The sequence below is a fragment of the Strigops habroptila genome, chromosome 3 (genome assembly GCF_004027225.2).
Source record: "Strigops habroptila isolate Jane chromosome 3, bStrHab1.2.pri, whole genome shotgun sequence".
NCBI classification, from domain to species: Eukaryota; Metazoa; Chordata; class Aves; order Psittaciformes; family Psittacidae; genus Strigops; species Strigops habroptila.
Window position 1 is genome coordinate 12752436 of NC_044279.2, and position 16611 is coordinate 12769046.

The window sequence follows — 16611 nt, forward strand, 5'->3', positions numbered from 1 at the left end:
AAGCTCGTACTAGGTGGCTTGGAAATCCCATCTCACTTTTGGGCACATTCTCACAATATGGCCTGGGTATTCTCAGTATTCTCACAAATGATGGCCTGGGTCTGGGATTTGTGCCACAAAAGCCAAATCCCTTCTTGGAAAGGCCATGTCAGTTAATACATTCCTGGAAAACATGAACATTTTTTGGGAAACACTGAGAAAAGCATGAAAAAGATTGAAGTGAATCATACTAAGGGTTGATCAGCATCCTGCCACCAACAGCAGCTCCTTCTCACCCTACTTATGTTCTCACAGCATACAAACATTTCAACTCTTCAGATACCCTGAATCTGTTGTGCTTGGTCTACTCTACTTGCACAGTCCATCATCTCAGCTACTAGCTGACTAGAATAACCAGAGTTTAGGCTTCATTTTAAAAACTGCTCCTTAGCTCATAGGAATAACGGCAATAGGGGTAAGTGACCAGAACTCAGAGTATGGTAGAAAGAGGAAGCAAGGTCTTAAAGCACTGCTGTATGCAAAAAACCCCAACCGTTTCTCTTAATAGGCTCGAATTGTCTTGATTGCAGAGGAAGGTATATAGAGGCACTGAAAGATGGTTCAGGTTTACTGTATGACAATCCAGCCATTCCATCTACTGGTAGGGATCTCTGCACATGGAATCAGTATCAGTTTTGCTATAGTCAAACACAGTGTGTTTGTGGGGGGAGGTGGATTGAAGGAAATTTATCTGAGGAGGAGGAAAATACTTTTACATTTGCCAGTCATACCTGGGGAACTGTTCTGAATGACCACTCTATCTCGGACTAAACGAAGAAGTTGATTCCATAAAGGAGCAGTCAAAATACCGTTGTTACCTTACTTCTGAACTCAAGAATAACAAATCACCACCATCTCTTTAAGAACTTTACCGTAACAGCAGCATGTGTAACAGATCCAGACACCGAGAGTTCAATCCAGACAAATCTAATTAAAAAATGGTTTACACAACAGCAGAAGTGATTAAGCACTGACACACCATGCCAAGAGAGGTGGGAAGCCAAGTCAGGAATTCAGTTTTTTGTAGTGTTAGGACTGGCTTCCTCTTTGAAAGCCCAGTTCAGTCAATTATAAGTTCTATACTGCTAATTTTGGTGTAAAACTACATAAGGAATACTAGATCTAAATTACTTTATTTGTCCATAAAAGCCAACCTGAAATAAAAAAGTTTTCAAGTGTTAAATTTCACTTTTTTTGGCATTCAGGTAACCCTTAAGTAAGTTTTGTATTAGGGAGATGTTTAGTCTGAAGGAGAATAAGACATTTCTGGAGCAAGAATTAAGCTCCCAGACAAGAACAAAACAGCTTGCTTCCAAAATTAGGACAGATGTGTGACTTTGAAAGAACAGAAAAACTCAGCAGAGGCAATTTAGGATCAAATGTGTCTTCCCAAGAACCTCAACCACTGCTTTGTTAATAACAACAGCAGCAGCAATATAAACAAGTTCAAAAAAGCCCTAAGCATGTCTGTGCTCTAGCTCCAGATGGGTGAAAGTCAGATGATTTTTCATCTGCAGAATTCCAGAAATGGGAAGTAATAAAATAATTCATGTTCTCTCACCATGAAGAAATATCTTCTACCCACCAAATACAGTTAGCTGGCAAACAGGATAATATTGCATATGCAAAAAAAGTTTCTATTTATCAACAGAATTCCATGCTTATAACTCAAAACAGATATCAACATTCAAAACAGACAATGAAATTGCATTTATTTCCCAAGGGTTTATCACTCTGTCCATCCTGAAGTACCTTTTCTCACACTGCTTATATACTGTTGAAGAATAAAACTTATTGTATATAACAGTAATTTATAATCTTCAATGATAGAAACATAACAGACTGTAGCGTATGAACAAGTAGCACCGCTGTGAAAGACCTAGAGAGCAGATTTAAACCAAAGCATACTGTGCTGCTGGAGAAGTAACACGAGTGACTCATTAAGGAATCTATTCCGCTTTTTAGTTACATAAAATACAGTAATAATATTTTAATTCTTACCTTTAATAACTTAGTAGCAAGTTTTAAAACATTGTTCACTAGTGTCAGTTCCTCCTTCTTATTAGGCTTTTTCTCCATTTTCAAGTACAAGTTTATCTGATTTAAATAAAAAAAAAAAAGAGTATCAATGATTAAGAATTTAAAGGAATTCATCTGGAAATATTTAAGGCATTTCTCAGCCGCCATATAATAGAACAGCAATGACATTTCTGCAAGCAAGTAAATTTTTTGCTTCCTTTTTAATATTTAAGAAAAAATACTGGCTCAGTGCCACAGAAACTACAATGCTTTCTGATATAAATAACCACATTTGACACTATTATGGCAACAGCTCTGAAGTTTAGTGTGATCTACAAATTCAGCAAGAAAAAAACCACTATGCATGTAAGGTTTGCATTATTTCTTTTTCCTCCGTCAATAACTGCCTGAGGTTTGTCAATACGTTTCCAGGTTTTTATACTAGTCTGCAGACCTTACAAGGCTTAAAATCTCCAAAAGTTATTGAATAGACTGAAATGCTTAAGCATAATTCTGCTAAAGAGTAATCTCTTTTAAAAGATTTTAGTATAATTGAGTACTCCACAAGCACCTTGAGTGCAGAAAATCAATCTTTCCAGTGCCTTGAAAAACTTGGAAAATTATTAAACTCTTCATTGCTGTAGAAGAACAGTATATTGAGCATTTCAACACATCTGTGATTCAGACTTTTTTAGGTCATCATTTCTGAGAATGTTTATTTAAGAGTACAAATTAGCTCTCTTCTGGCTTTCTAGCAATTTTGAAATACCAGCTTTCATGACCTACCTTTAATACCATAGAGCAAGCAAATGACCTACCTTTGATATCATAGAGCAAGCAATAGCTAGTTGTTCTTTTCTATTGCATAACAAAAGCAAATCAAAAGAGAAATATCTTGGACAACATGGTCTAGTGTGAGGCATCCCTGCCCATGGCAGGGGGTTGGAACGAGATGATCTTAAGGTCCTTTCCAACCCAAACCATTCTATGATTCTATGAAAAGCCGTGAGCTTTTTATTTTAGGATGACAACCTTCAACAAATTAAAAATGAACAATTCAGTAATATGCAGAAATAGTCCTTCAGATGACAGACAAGCTACAGAAATGAAGTTGCAGAAAGGAAGTGATGCTATACGATGCTATATATTTAACCACCTTATTGCAAGGTGGTTTTTGAAATAAGGGCCACAGACATCTAAACAAAATGACTGAATATTATCAGATCTCCCTAAGAAGGTCACTCTAAGTTTCTTATAAAAGTTAAAAATCAAGAACTATGCCTAAGACATTCCAAGGCATATTAAGCTTTAAAATTTCGTATTAAAGTAAATTGTGCTTTTAAAGACAAAAAGATTCCAGCTTTTAAATATAAAATCACTCATTTCAACTACTCAAGTGCTTATAAACAGAAATAAACTAAGAATAAAGGCTCTGTTTAGCAATTCTGAAGAAATGGTAGTTAATAAACCCTAGGAAGGTTCAAATCTCTTTTAACAGTTACTATGATTTCATCAATTTACGGGGAAAAAGCAGCATTCACTAACAAACTTTGAATCAGGAGGGAAGTTTGACTGCGTATATGCACATCCACCTACCATACCTATTCTGAGACTTGAAACTGGCAAGACACAACTTTAATCAGACCACACACTGTATTTTACTCAACAACGAACCTCTGAGGCACTTAATTTACAAGACCAATTAAAAACACTTTCAGAAGGACTGGAAAAATTACAGGCAAACAGCATACAGTCAGAAAGTCCTTTGACGTAAAATGACTGATCTTTTAGTTTCCCATCATGACTCCTAATCATGAAATTCATAGGTTGAATATAAAGCACACAAAAGTGGCTGGAACTCTGCTGACAGAAAGTAGAATTTGCAATTTCATCTTATCTGTGAAGCATTTTAATTGAATCCAAGGGGTAAGTCTTGTTTGTCCTTTTGTTTGGTTGGCTTTGGCTTTTTTTGTAGCTTGTTTGTTTTAAAGCTTCATTCTTTTCTCAGTAAGCCTAATAGCATTAATGTGTGATTTTCAAGGATAGCAGTTCAGATGTGCTTTTTCAGATTAGATTTTTAGTGAGTGTTAGTCAATTGTTTGGGCTAGACCTCTCATGAAAGGCTGAAATGTCAGAATTTCACATGTCTGTTCCAAGAACACTGTAAATATGCTGTGGTATCCAGCTAAGTATGTGAAACCAGTCCAAAATGAGTTCTAGCCAGGGTGATATGTATCCTTTTTATTTTCAGAGAAATGATTGTGGATTCTATTTTAGTTTTCATTTCATAAAGCTCTCAGGCATTTTTAAGGGAAATTACTTTTAACAGGATAAGCTGGATTCAATACAAAGCTAAGTGTCTGATGACATAGCACTTTCTGAATTTCTTTTATTTTTTAAGTTCTGGGGACATAAGAGTGCTTCTTTCAATGTCCATGCTGGCTTAAAATCTTCAAACACTGACTCTCATGAAGAGCACAGTATAGAAACCAAGAAAGCAAAACAAAGGCTTGACATTCTCTGTCTCTTTCTTGCCTTGCTCTCTACATTTTTTTCCCAATCCTTATCCCAAATATTTCCCTCCATTTTCACCCCAAAAACAGATGACAAACTTCACTCGGACATTAGGCTATTCCTACTCTAAGGATCAACAGAACAATGCAAAGCTCTCCAGGCTCAGGAACTCTGCGAGGTTTCATAGTGGTGCAAAACACACCACTACCTTTAATATCATAGAGCAAGCAAATGACCTACCTTTGATATCATAGAGCAAGCAATAGCTAGTTGTTCTTATAGCTAGTTTGGTGTGGTGCAAAACACACCACACCACAGGACAAGGTAAATAGGCAGACTGTCTTCTCAGTGTCCAGCCTCATCAACTTCAGTTAAGGCAGGATGAATTCTCATTGAGCACAACATGTAAGCAGTCATTTACACCACCTGCCATAAGCTTCACATCCTGTGATGTGACATAGTTTGAAGATTTTATTCTCCAACTTGAACTTGAACATATTTCCTGTAGGAAACCTGTGAAGATTTGAAAGCCTATTTGCCTTGTCCTGAATGCTGTGTTTGGCACCACTGTGAAACCTCTCTGAGCAGAAAGAGATTGCTTCTTACCTAACGCTAACTCAACATGCTTAGCTCAGAAAACTATCAGCAGTGCCAGGCAGAGCAGAGACAGAAGTTTGCAGAACAAACGCTGACTAGAACATTCCTGAGAAGAAAAGTTTGCATACCCAAAGCCAAGCTGGACAGATGACTGAAAGTCAAAGTTTCCAGGTAGTCTAGAGGAGACTATATGTAATCCACACAATTTAGCAGTCAAAACTGTTGGACTGGAAGCAGTGACCCACTTTGTAGAGGGTAACTTTGTTTTCAAGTCCTTTACTCTCCCATCCAGCATTTTGAGAGAAAATATATGCCTGAGACCTACCAGATGAATGACTTGTTTAAATATAAAAATACAGGTCTATATGAATTCTCACCTGCTCGGTAAGTAATATTGAGGTATTGCTGTACTTTTTACTAGTTTCAGATCCAAGAGTAACAAATCTTAAGAGAAAAAGAGTTAGTGAAATGCACCAAATTACAAGTTCCCAATTGTAGTGACAATCAAGGAAGATCTCGTGCATGTGAAGCAGCTGAAACCAAGAGGAAAAAAAAAATTTAATTGGAAGTAATAATTACAACATAAGAAAATAATTACACATATCCTCAACTCCAAGAAAAATTTCCAAGAATAAGTATATGGATTTGGTTTAGGCATACAAGATTTTTGAATCATAATTTAAAATCAGCACTGTGTCAAAGATGTAAGGTTTGAGAAAAGATATGCTCTGAAAGGCTCAATCAGATCTTCTTTTCAGATCTCTGAAGCAATAGAAAAAAAAAATACACTCTAAGACAATTTTAACTTCATGTTCAAACTTGCAAAGACACTATATGGGATAAAACTCAAAATATACCATCAGATGTACTAAATTATATAGAAAATTGAATCCAAGAGGAGCTACTGCTAAATTATATTCTTATTAAAATATTTAACATTTGCTACCAGGAAAGTACATTAGCATATACTGGGGAAGGAAGTGGAAAGAAAATACAAACAGAAGCCATTCAGAAGCTTCCCTGTATTCTGAAACAGAAGCTCAAGGAAAAATCTTAAGCAGTAAAAATCATCTTTAAGCACAGATTTCCTTACTAAAAGATATTCCACTAGAGGGCAGGCTAATATAGCCAACAACCTGGTTTCTCACAAAAATCATCAACCAAGGTCAATCTCGACTGTCTTTGCAAAAGTCTGTTTTGATGCAAAATGTTAGAAAAAAACCCCTATGTTCCAAAATCCATGATGGAAAATGAAAGAGGACACAGAATTAAAACATACTATCATCATGTCAGGAATTATGCTATCAGTAAGTTTCTTTCGGTCTTACAGAATAATATTCTAACGTAGATAAAATGCACAATACAAAATGGAAGTTAATCTTCTGAAAAGCTGTAACGACTGTTTTTGATTTTTCACTGTGGTCTTTTAACTTAATAGGAATCCCCATGCCTATTGGTAGTCAAAAATATTTTTTAAAGCTATTTAAGTCATGGCTGTTCCTATACAAGTAAGATTTCCTCACCTGGGCACAACAGATAAACACAACTGAGATAGTCAGTAGGAAGGCAGATGAAACTATCACATCAACTGAGCGTTGAGGTCCTCGACGCTGAAAATAAAGGATATGCACATGTGCGAGTGAAAACTTGCCCAGTCAGAGTTAATATTTAGCATATCCACTTAGATTCACACCTTGAACCTATGTTTCATCATGTCTTGTAATCTGGCAACCTAAGTTCAAACACCATATTAGATCCAAATACTACTACTACATTTGAAACCCCTAAAAGCACATGAGATTAATTTTGATGCAAGCATTTAAGGGTAATTATGAGAAAAGAAAATATTCACCACTTGTTCAGTCAGCTCCTTCATGATGCAAGGTAACTTTGATGTGGGCAGTATTCCCTGACATCACAAATTTGATACAGCACTGGATTTTAACCCCGAGTATAAAACCAGGGCCAACAAAAGATTTTTGGACACCAGATCACAACAGGATATCACGATATGATTTCACATGGTTGGTATTTTCCACAACTTGCCTCTTTTTGACACAAACAAAATATAGCTGTAAATCACTGTCCCATTGTGGTAGATGCAATAATACACTTCTCTTCCCCAGAACAGGAAGGAAAACTGGGGAACAAACACACTTGTCTTGAAAAGTGCAACCTCACTGTTTGCAACCATTTTTTTTCTCACTTAGTACAACGAAATGTTTCTACCCACTAAGCTTTTCCTCTTTTTTTTTTTTTAAAGAATTAAACATCCTGTGCTGCTTTGAAACATGTACAAGTTATAACAAGTTATAACAGATACATTTCTCAACTTTGTTCTCCAGCCATGCTACTAATTGTATAAACATGAGGAGAATGGGAGGTGTACATATGCAAGATATAACCTTGGAACTGGGAGAAAGAGATAGGAAGCCTAACTACTGAAATAAAGTGCAAATTGTACCACAGGTTTGCACGCACTACTTATGTACTGCACCAGAGCGTTTTGCCTGTGTGAGACTTGAGATGTGTATATACCCCAGCTCACATCTTTACAGGTGGACACATATACAGAGAGGTGTATCTGGGACAAATGCCAGTACATGCCAGCAGTACCACTGCAAGAAGGCAGCCCTGCTCCTTAGCTGCTTGTCTCCATTCCTTTCCTCATGCTAGAATAGGCATTACGGAGCTGCCCAGTGAACCAAACAAAGCAACAGATGGAGGGGAAAATTACTGTTCTTGCCTGATTATTTTTGAGTTGGTTCAGTTCCCTTTGTACCTGCCTCTGACCACTGATTGCTCTTTTCTTAGCCACATAACTATACAAATGTTTCTGGTGGCATAAGAAAGGGTGGAATATATAGATGTGGTTGTGAGGAAAGAAGGCAAGATACTCTCTCCACAACAATGCTACCATATGCAGTCTTTAAAGCATCAAAACTACATTCTATTGTCCAAGTGATGTTATCCTCTTTTCTTCCCATCCAGCAACAAATTACAGACTAGAAGGAAAAAGATACAAGTCTCTCAAATGTGAAGTTTAAAAAGTACATCTTTTTTAGAACCTCCCTAACGGATACTTCCATAACACAAGGGGTGTTGTAAATAATCACCTCAATTCCTTTTGAAGTGATGCATCTTTCAAATTTAAGATTGTGCTTTACATTACAAATTTTTCCTGTTTATAGTTCCTGCTTTCCACACTCCCCAGTCTCCATGCCAGAACTTCTTTATGTTTTCATAATCCTTCACCTACTTCTAAAAACTACTGATTGCAGATTTCATCTAACCTTTCTTAATTGCTGTTGGAAAGAAGCATAGATGCAAATAAGGGGATTACCATCACAGACAAGAGATTGCCGGATGCTGTTCACTAAAACTAATGGTTCTATAGAAAACAAATAGGAAAAAACCTAGCTTCATTGGAGTTGAACTACCTAACACAGAGAGAAAAATAGGGGAAAAAACACATGGGAGGGGACAGGGACACAAAACAACCCAATCCTGAGCTGGGTAATATGCATCCTTTCATAAATACTCATCAAAATGCTCTGGCTTGAAAAGATCATTACTGAGATATAAAGAGATTTCTCAAATATGAGCTGAACATGCAACAGAGGGATTGGAATGTCCTGTAGATAACACTTGGGCATAATTTCTAGTTTCACCTAGCAAGTATACGCTCACAGAACAAATATGCACATAAATTGTCTTGCTTCATAAATTCCTTCTGTGTTAATGATGCTAATTGGTGAGGCTCTTACAATAAGGTATTCTCTGTATTATACTATAAGTGGTCGTTTTTACCCAGCATATTCACCTGAGAGACTTTTCTGCTAGCATTAGTAAGACAAGACATCAACTCTGAGCACACTCATATGTTACTCCAAGGCAAAATCTAGACATTCACGTTCTCACAGTTTGGCTGCCTACAGACACTGCTGACCCAGAGTCACTAAAATGAAGTGTACAAGGCACATGTGCATCAATAGGGGAAAGTGCACAGGCAGAAAAATTCAGACTAGAATACCAACTTTCCATCAACAGCATATGAGATATTTCATATTAAAATGGTAGCAAAAATATACATTATTTTACCTTTAGATAGGACCTGAGAGAAAGCCACATTTTTATATTCTGTACTTTCTTCAAGCGGAAGTGAGGAACCTCTGATTTTCTTGCCCTCCTGGCTGATGTTAGATGACCAAAAAGTTTGGCAAAAAGTAGCCTCTGCAGAGAAGAAAGATTGATTTTCAAGGGCAATAGAAAGAAAATAGTAAGTCGAAGTAACGCACAGTGAATCAGTGTAAACTAAAATATGTTAATATAGTGCAGAAATAAAAGTAGCATGTTACTAAGAAGAGGAGATACACTAAAAAGTTTTAAAAGTCTTCATATCCTAATGATAAAATTTAGATACACTTTGAGTTCCTGTCTTCAAATTTCAGACAACATATCTGCTTTGCTCTTAAACTGGGAGAAAATCAAACCTGCAAATCATTTGCATTAGAGAGTGCCTGTATCACAGAAGTTCCTTCCAACAGAAATTATTATTAGAAGCAGGTTCATTCTATTCTTCTGTATTAAGTCACATATTTTGGCTATAATTTTAGACAAGAAAGCCTTTCTTTTGCAGACCAATAAGTATATATACTCTGCAGCTAGTAAGTGATATTGATACTCTTAAAAGCTTAAATTGCAACAATAAGCAATAAATTAACAGGTGTTTTACTCGAGATAGCAGCTCTCTCAGTCTTCAACCATGTGACTGATCTACCATCAAAGCAGGGCTCTTGGCTAGCTTCTGGACTGAACTGTTTTGAATTCAACTCGAAGTTTTGAAAAACCACTGGTAGAACAAACTGGAAATTTATAGAGTTCCTTTATAGAAACTCCTTCTCCTTGGGGATAAACCGAGACCAACTGAGATATGGCTTAAAAGCTGGATTTAATACATTGACTGAGAAATCTGAAATAAAACTTTTCCCCTCAGAAATGCTCTCCAGGAAAAATGTGTAGCTACAGAGACTGTACAGAGACTTCAGTCCATTGCAGCAACTGAGTCACCTCCTAAACTGTAAATCCATTGAAGTATTTGTCATCATTGATCTATGAATCATAATGTGCTGAAGAAAACAAGTTTAAAATATCCACAAAGTCAAAAAACCATAAACATTAAACCTTGTTTTACTGTGGATGACACCTCTTGCTTTGCTGTTCGTACCTGTTTGTATGTCCTCTCTGCTACACATAGCAGAAAAAAGAAAATCCACACTAGAGACATACGGACCACAAAACTTATAATAACCATTGAGAGAACCAGAATGTCTCCATTTGATCCAAATGCAGTCATACAAAGTTCTGTGGCAGAATGTGTAGCTAGTTGTTCCAAATCTTTAGCTTGGGAAAGTCGAAAGACAAATGGCATTAAACCCAAGATTAAAGATATGACGTTGCCAAAAATCTGATAACCAATTCCTGGTATATAGCTGTTCACCTGAAACAAAAAAAAAAAAGGCAGACTTTTAATTTTGGAATTAGGTCAATAAATTAATTATTACTATCAAATTATATCAATTACTATCAAGTGAAAATACTATCAAAAAGAACACTTTATGACCTGATAAGTTATATGAAACCTTAAACCAAGTATCTTCAGAATTTACTATTAAGAAAAAGGAAGTCCTCAAAGAGCACTTAATGCACAGGAACCAAATATGACAAACCGTTTAAAAACCCAACAACATAACACTGCAGTTAACAGACTCTGGTGCATATCTTTGTATTAAAAATTCATTCAATGCTGAATTAACAAAGTGTGCCAATCAGACTGTCTTGCTTACATCTACGTTGCTCCTATTTGTATTTTGATCTTAGGTTCTATGTTTCTAACGGAATCAAAGAGTGCAGATGGGACCGGAGTTCTATTGTTCTGGCTATGGCTTTGTAAATTTACTTCTGCTGTAGATTGCACCCAAAACTGTATTGTTTCTGAGAACAAAGTTTGTGAATACATTGCTTTTAACAAGTTGGAGATGGTAAGTATCAACTTGACAGAATTAGTGACAGCTTTCTTAAGCTATGCTAGGATTTGATGTTCAACTCTACAAAATGCCTATGGTGTCTATACTGAAAAAGAGAACAGCAATTCAATGAGGTCAGGTTTGGGACTGATCCTGTTCAACATCTTTGTCAGCGACATGGATAGTGGGATTGAGTGCGCCCTCAGCAAGTTTGCTCATGACGCTAAGCTGTGTGGTTCAGTTGATACACTGGAGGGAAGGGATGCCATCCAGAGGGACCTTGACATGCTTGAGAGGTGGCCAATGCGAACCTCGTGAAGTTCAACAAAGTGAAGTGCAAAAAGGTAATTAAGAATATTCACAGCATGTATCACTCTGGAACAATAAAACAGAAACTGGCTGTGTTAGCAAGCACCTAACAATGCAAACACATTTCATTGTCCCAACACTTAAGATTTGTAGCTCTTTTATCTGTTAGTGACAAGTAAATGAGATGCAAGCCATGGAACGATAATGTAATAACAGACACTTACATAACAAAAAAAAACCAAACCAAAACCCCCCAGCAAAATGACAACATTATTTCTGGTAGTGCTTCGTATCCTAAATACAGTATTTGCATAAAGTAAAAAGAATACTCACTCTGTTCATTATCATGCCACTGATTTCAAGCACAGACATATCTGCTTTCTTACAGTCATTACCCTCCCATACAATTGCACTTATTTTTTCTAGGCCTGGATTCAAACTGTGGATCCAAGGCAAATGACTCTGGGAAAGACAAGGAATATATTCCATCAGAGATATTGTCTTGTCAGTATGCCTTTGTCAGCAATATGCTGACAAAAAAACACTTTAACACAAATACTGTTATATAGCATTTACTTCATTTACTTCTACTATATATTAACAACATTCCTCAAAATCATCCACTTTTCCAAGAAATAGCTGTGAGTACAGAAATCTCTCCACCATATTTCATTTTCTAATAGTGTTGAATTATTGTTGTTGAGGATTAATTGGCTTCTTTTTTTGCTCAAACTTATCAAAGAAGAAAGGTTTGAAAGCAAAGGTCTACTTATAAGCCACCTTTAATTTTGCCACATGTATTATGGAATATTTTATTTTTCTATTAATTTTTACCCCTAACATTCTAAAACATACTCTTCTCAGGTTGAGCCTAAGGCCAACCATATTTTTCTTTTTTTGATTTAATGATATTTGCGTAATTCACAATCCTTTTTATGAATGAAGGCCCCCCTATGTTAACTGTATCTGCAAGACTCAGAGATTGTGGTAGGAGTCAAATCAATACACGCTTCTCCAAGAGTCAAGCAGTCCCAGCCTGATCCACTGAATGCACTTATGGCTGAGGCACCTTTACTCTGAACAGAGAGCCAAGTGATAACTAAAGGATCTGGAAAAATCTTGAGGCAACAAGTTCTGCTGCAGCCATTTCTTGACTTCCCTCAGCCCTGTCTCACTGCTCTGCCATTCAGATGATTAAAACTGCTCTCAACTCTGCCTGGTCACCCAGCACTATGTGTATCAAACTACTGGAAGTGGTGGTGCCGGGGACAGGAGCGCTGGGGCACAATATTATTTTTAAATTTTAATTTATAATTGATGAAAATAAAGCTTTTCCTTTTATATCTGCTTTATCAGTATTTATTTGAAATCTTTGTATTCTGCTCAGTATTCAATTATCTCCTTTTTTTTCCCCCATTGATTTATATTATTAAAACAATGCACATATTAGTTGCAGGACTTTCTTAACCACAGATTTCCAAGGTCTCCCTCTAGAGGGAGTATAAACACCAGGAGCTGAAACTCAAAAATTCACAATCTACTATCAAACAGAAAAAAACTCAATTGCAGAAAAGCAAAGTCAATACATATACTGCAATTCAACTCCCTCTTGTAAGGCTTCCAATTTAGTGTTTATATGGAATGTAACAATAACAACTAAAAATCAAACAAAAAAGCAAAGACTGCATGAAATCCAAACTGCTGTCTTTTTACGGTTGTTTTTCTGTAGGGGTGAAGGGATGTTTTTTAAAAAAATCAACAAACACATCATTTTCAATTCTGGTTATGAGTGAAAAGCATGTCTTTTGAAATTCTGTTCCTTAGGTAGCATTACCGCGCTCTCTTGTGTGGCAATCCTTAGTACTGATGATGGGCTACCAACACGTGACATGTTTACACAGAATAATGTTTCACATTTTCTCCATCTCTTCACTTAAATGCTTCATATTAGCAATGCAATTAACAAACAACTTAAAGATAAGACTCGCACAACAAATCTAACTGGCACTGTGACATCTGAATGGATTTTATCAAATGAAGACTAATACTTGATTGTTAATGATCAACTATTAACAATGGATTCTGTCCAGCATTAACCTAAGGCAGGTTGCAACTGAAGCGTTGCCCAACAAGCACTTATATTTGCAGAAATGACTACCTGTATGTTGCCATAGAATAGCATTAAATAAGGGAAATGAAATTATTAGCTTTAAGGTAAAAATAAAAAGATTATATCTAAATTGAGTTTAGACATACACAATCCACATGTAACATAATATATACACATTATATATACATATATATACACATTAGATACTATTTCACCTATTTGCTTTTTTATATATACATTTATATATAAGTAAATACAAAGATGTCTGATATGTCGTCATGAAAGAGCAATTCCACTAGAGAAAAGAACAGAACAGAACAACAGAACCATCTACACCACAGAGGAAACTTAAAACAATCAGTACTTGTCCTGAAATAGAACAAAGATTCAAACACTCAAATATTCTGCAGGCTATTTCAGTATACTGTCATATCCTCTTCATTTGACAAATTAATGACTGAGTAGCAGAAATCAAATTCTCCTTGTTTTAATTCTCTCAAATCACTTTGGCTTTGTAACTTTCATTTAATGTAGAGTTCTTCCTCTCAGGCCTCCTTGCATATGATAGAACTGATAATACTGAACTTGTGCGTAGAGCGAAAAAGAGAAATCGGAATTGGTGGATACCAACCTGATGAAATGGGTCATCTCTATACTCTTTCTTCACACATGGATTCACTTGAGGGCTTTCTACATCTGTCTCACTGGTACAGGAAGAGTGGCACTCTGCACAGTGTAAGAGGTCCTCCCACAGCACATCTTCGGTTTCCGATTCTGGTCTTGTACTCTCAGAGTCTTGTCTGGAGCTTGAACACCGAGAACTGCAGCTAGTACCTGATTTAGGTGTATCCTGAAATTAAAATATCCATTGGAATTAAAGCCACTTTTTTATCCTACATTGTTCCCTGAGAGAACAGTTAAAGTTCAAATTAGTGAATCCATGTTTATCTGGCTTTTTGTATTCCAATCCATTATCTTTCTCGTCAGAAAGAATTACAAGTGTACTGAAAGAGTGTCTAAGAGGCTGTACATTTTTAGACACTGTACAAACAAGTACCAATCCATGGTCCTTGCTCTGTTGGGGAAGGGGGTCACATTATGAGGAATCAAACTGTACCAACTATTATAAGGAAATAACTATTTTACAGATTTTCTAGAATTCATCCCTTTAGACTTTCACAGCAATTATAAAGCTACAGACTCCAACTACACCTCAAACTTCTGATTTTATAAGCTATAAATTAAGCCTCTTTTAAAACACTTTACAGCTTCACTAGTTTAGTGAAAATGTGAAAAAAATGTTTGAGGCTTAAAGTCATATACATGAGACTGCAATTGTAATGAAGAAATGTGACTGAGTGTGAGAGAAGCATCATTCAGAAACTATTTTAAATTAATTTGATATTTGGATCTTCTGTCTCTAGTTGTTTGAGCTGAAGTACTTCAGCTACTTATTAACTCCTCCATACAGTAAGGAATTCTTTCTCTAGAAACGACAAGGCCCTAGAGGAAGAAAGCAAAGATATTTCTAGTCATCTAAGACCTGAGGCACTCAAACAGCCTTTCGAGTAAGCAGTGTGGGCATAATTTAACTAGTTTTAAAAGAAAGCTCAGTATGTTCCAGGAGTACATTTCTAAATCTAAGAGCCTTTAATAAAAAAGGAATTGACTCTCAAAGTCCCCTAGAAATCACGTTTTCCCACTGTTACTACTAACATACCTTCTCAAAGAGAGTGAGCTTGTTATGCGTCAGGTATAGAGAGTTATGCATCAGGTACAGACAGGGAAAATAAGCAAGGATATACATCTAGCTAATGCTAGGTGTATATATAATCTACATAGTTGTACATAAAACCGTACTTAAAACAAGCATGCCCTATGTTCAAATTTTACCTCTATCTTGGATAAAGAAAGAAAAATATTATGTTTGGACACTCAAATCTGCCCATGAATACATATGAAACAATCTAATGTTGACTTCAGAACAAGAATGCAGATCTTTAAACTACTTTCTACAGCAAGCAGAATCCATTTCCTGAAAGACAGGCAGGTAGTCTGAAGAGCAGTACCATCCCACTTATCTCCATCCTCTGGCAATTTCCATTCCCTCTTACACAAAATTTCTTTCCTTCTACCAGTTTCGAGAATATACACAATTTTTACCCTGAAAAAAAATAATCAAGCAAGTTGTACTAATTTAATATGATGTTAATGTACTATTATCTGAAGAAGTGTCCTTTGTTCTTCCTGAAAATCATGCTTAATGTATTTCATGGAAGCAATTTTGTAAAGAAATATTTAGAAAAAATTTGGTCTCAACTCTTTCCCTTTATTTTACAAAGTGAAGGATAACATGAATGCAGAAAGTCTGAACTACTTTTTTCTTCCCAAAATTAGATAAATAAATATTTATAGAAGGCAGTCACTACTGGGTACCACTGGAGTCCTGCAGTTAATAAAGAAGGAACATTGAAAAAGCTTGCTCAAACAACAATCAAGTTGACAAGTAAACATGATTAGAAAAGAAAATGTAGGACACAAGTTGAGAGTATATCCACTGACTTCACTAATTTATTTTTTTTTTAAATACAAAGAAAGCTTTCACAGATTTGAAAACTATTGTTTCATTTCCTCTGTAATCGTGTGGGGGAGGCGAGTTGGTAACAACAAAGAAAAGCTTCCTCTTTCACAGCAGCACTTAGATAAGTAAATGGGGAACAAGTATAAAATATTACTGCCAAAGCTACACACGGAGCAAATTTTGTCTCTTCAGCTTCTGAAGATATCTACACAGTCTTCCCCAGAGGAATAGAAGATTATCTAATAATGGTTTTATGCAAAGCAACAACTTCAGATCTTTGCAACTGCTGTCAGAGAAAGCAGTATCTGAACCCATCTAAGGAGACATTCTTATATAAAGGAGAAAGCTTGCTCATGAGGTTCTGCCTATTAAACCCATCTGTAAGTGGACTTTTGTAAGCACTGAAATTACTCTTT

General features: G+C 36.1%; 1 protein-coding gene across 1 annotated transcript in view; it reads right to left on the minus strand.

Moving 5' to 3' along the window:
• Positions 1 to 16611, minus strand: part of PHTF2 (putative homeodomain transcription factor 2) — a 68528-nt gene that overhangs the window by 4487 nt on the left and 47430 nt on the right. The window contains exons 10-16 of the mRNA XM_030478046.1: positions 14246 to 14464; positions 11838 to 11966; positions 10397 to 10669; positions 9271 to 9402; positions 6693 to 6779; positions 5547 to 5702; positions 2041 to 2136 (exon numbers count right to left, since the gene is read on the minus strand). Coding sequence (XP_030333906.1) covers positions 2041 to 2136; positions 5547 to 5702; positions 6693 to 6779; positions 9271 to 9402; positions 10397 to 10669; positions 11838 to 11966; positions 14246 to 14464 — 1092 coding nt within the window. The remainder of the gene's footprint in view (positions 1 to 2040; positions 2137 to 5546; positions 5703 to 6692; positions 6780 to 9270; positions 9403 to 10396; positions 10670 to 11837; positions 11967 to 14245; positions 14465 to 16611) is intronic.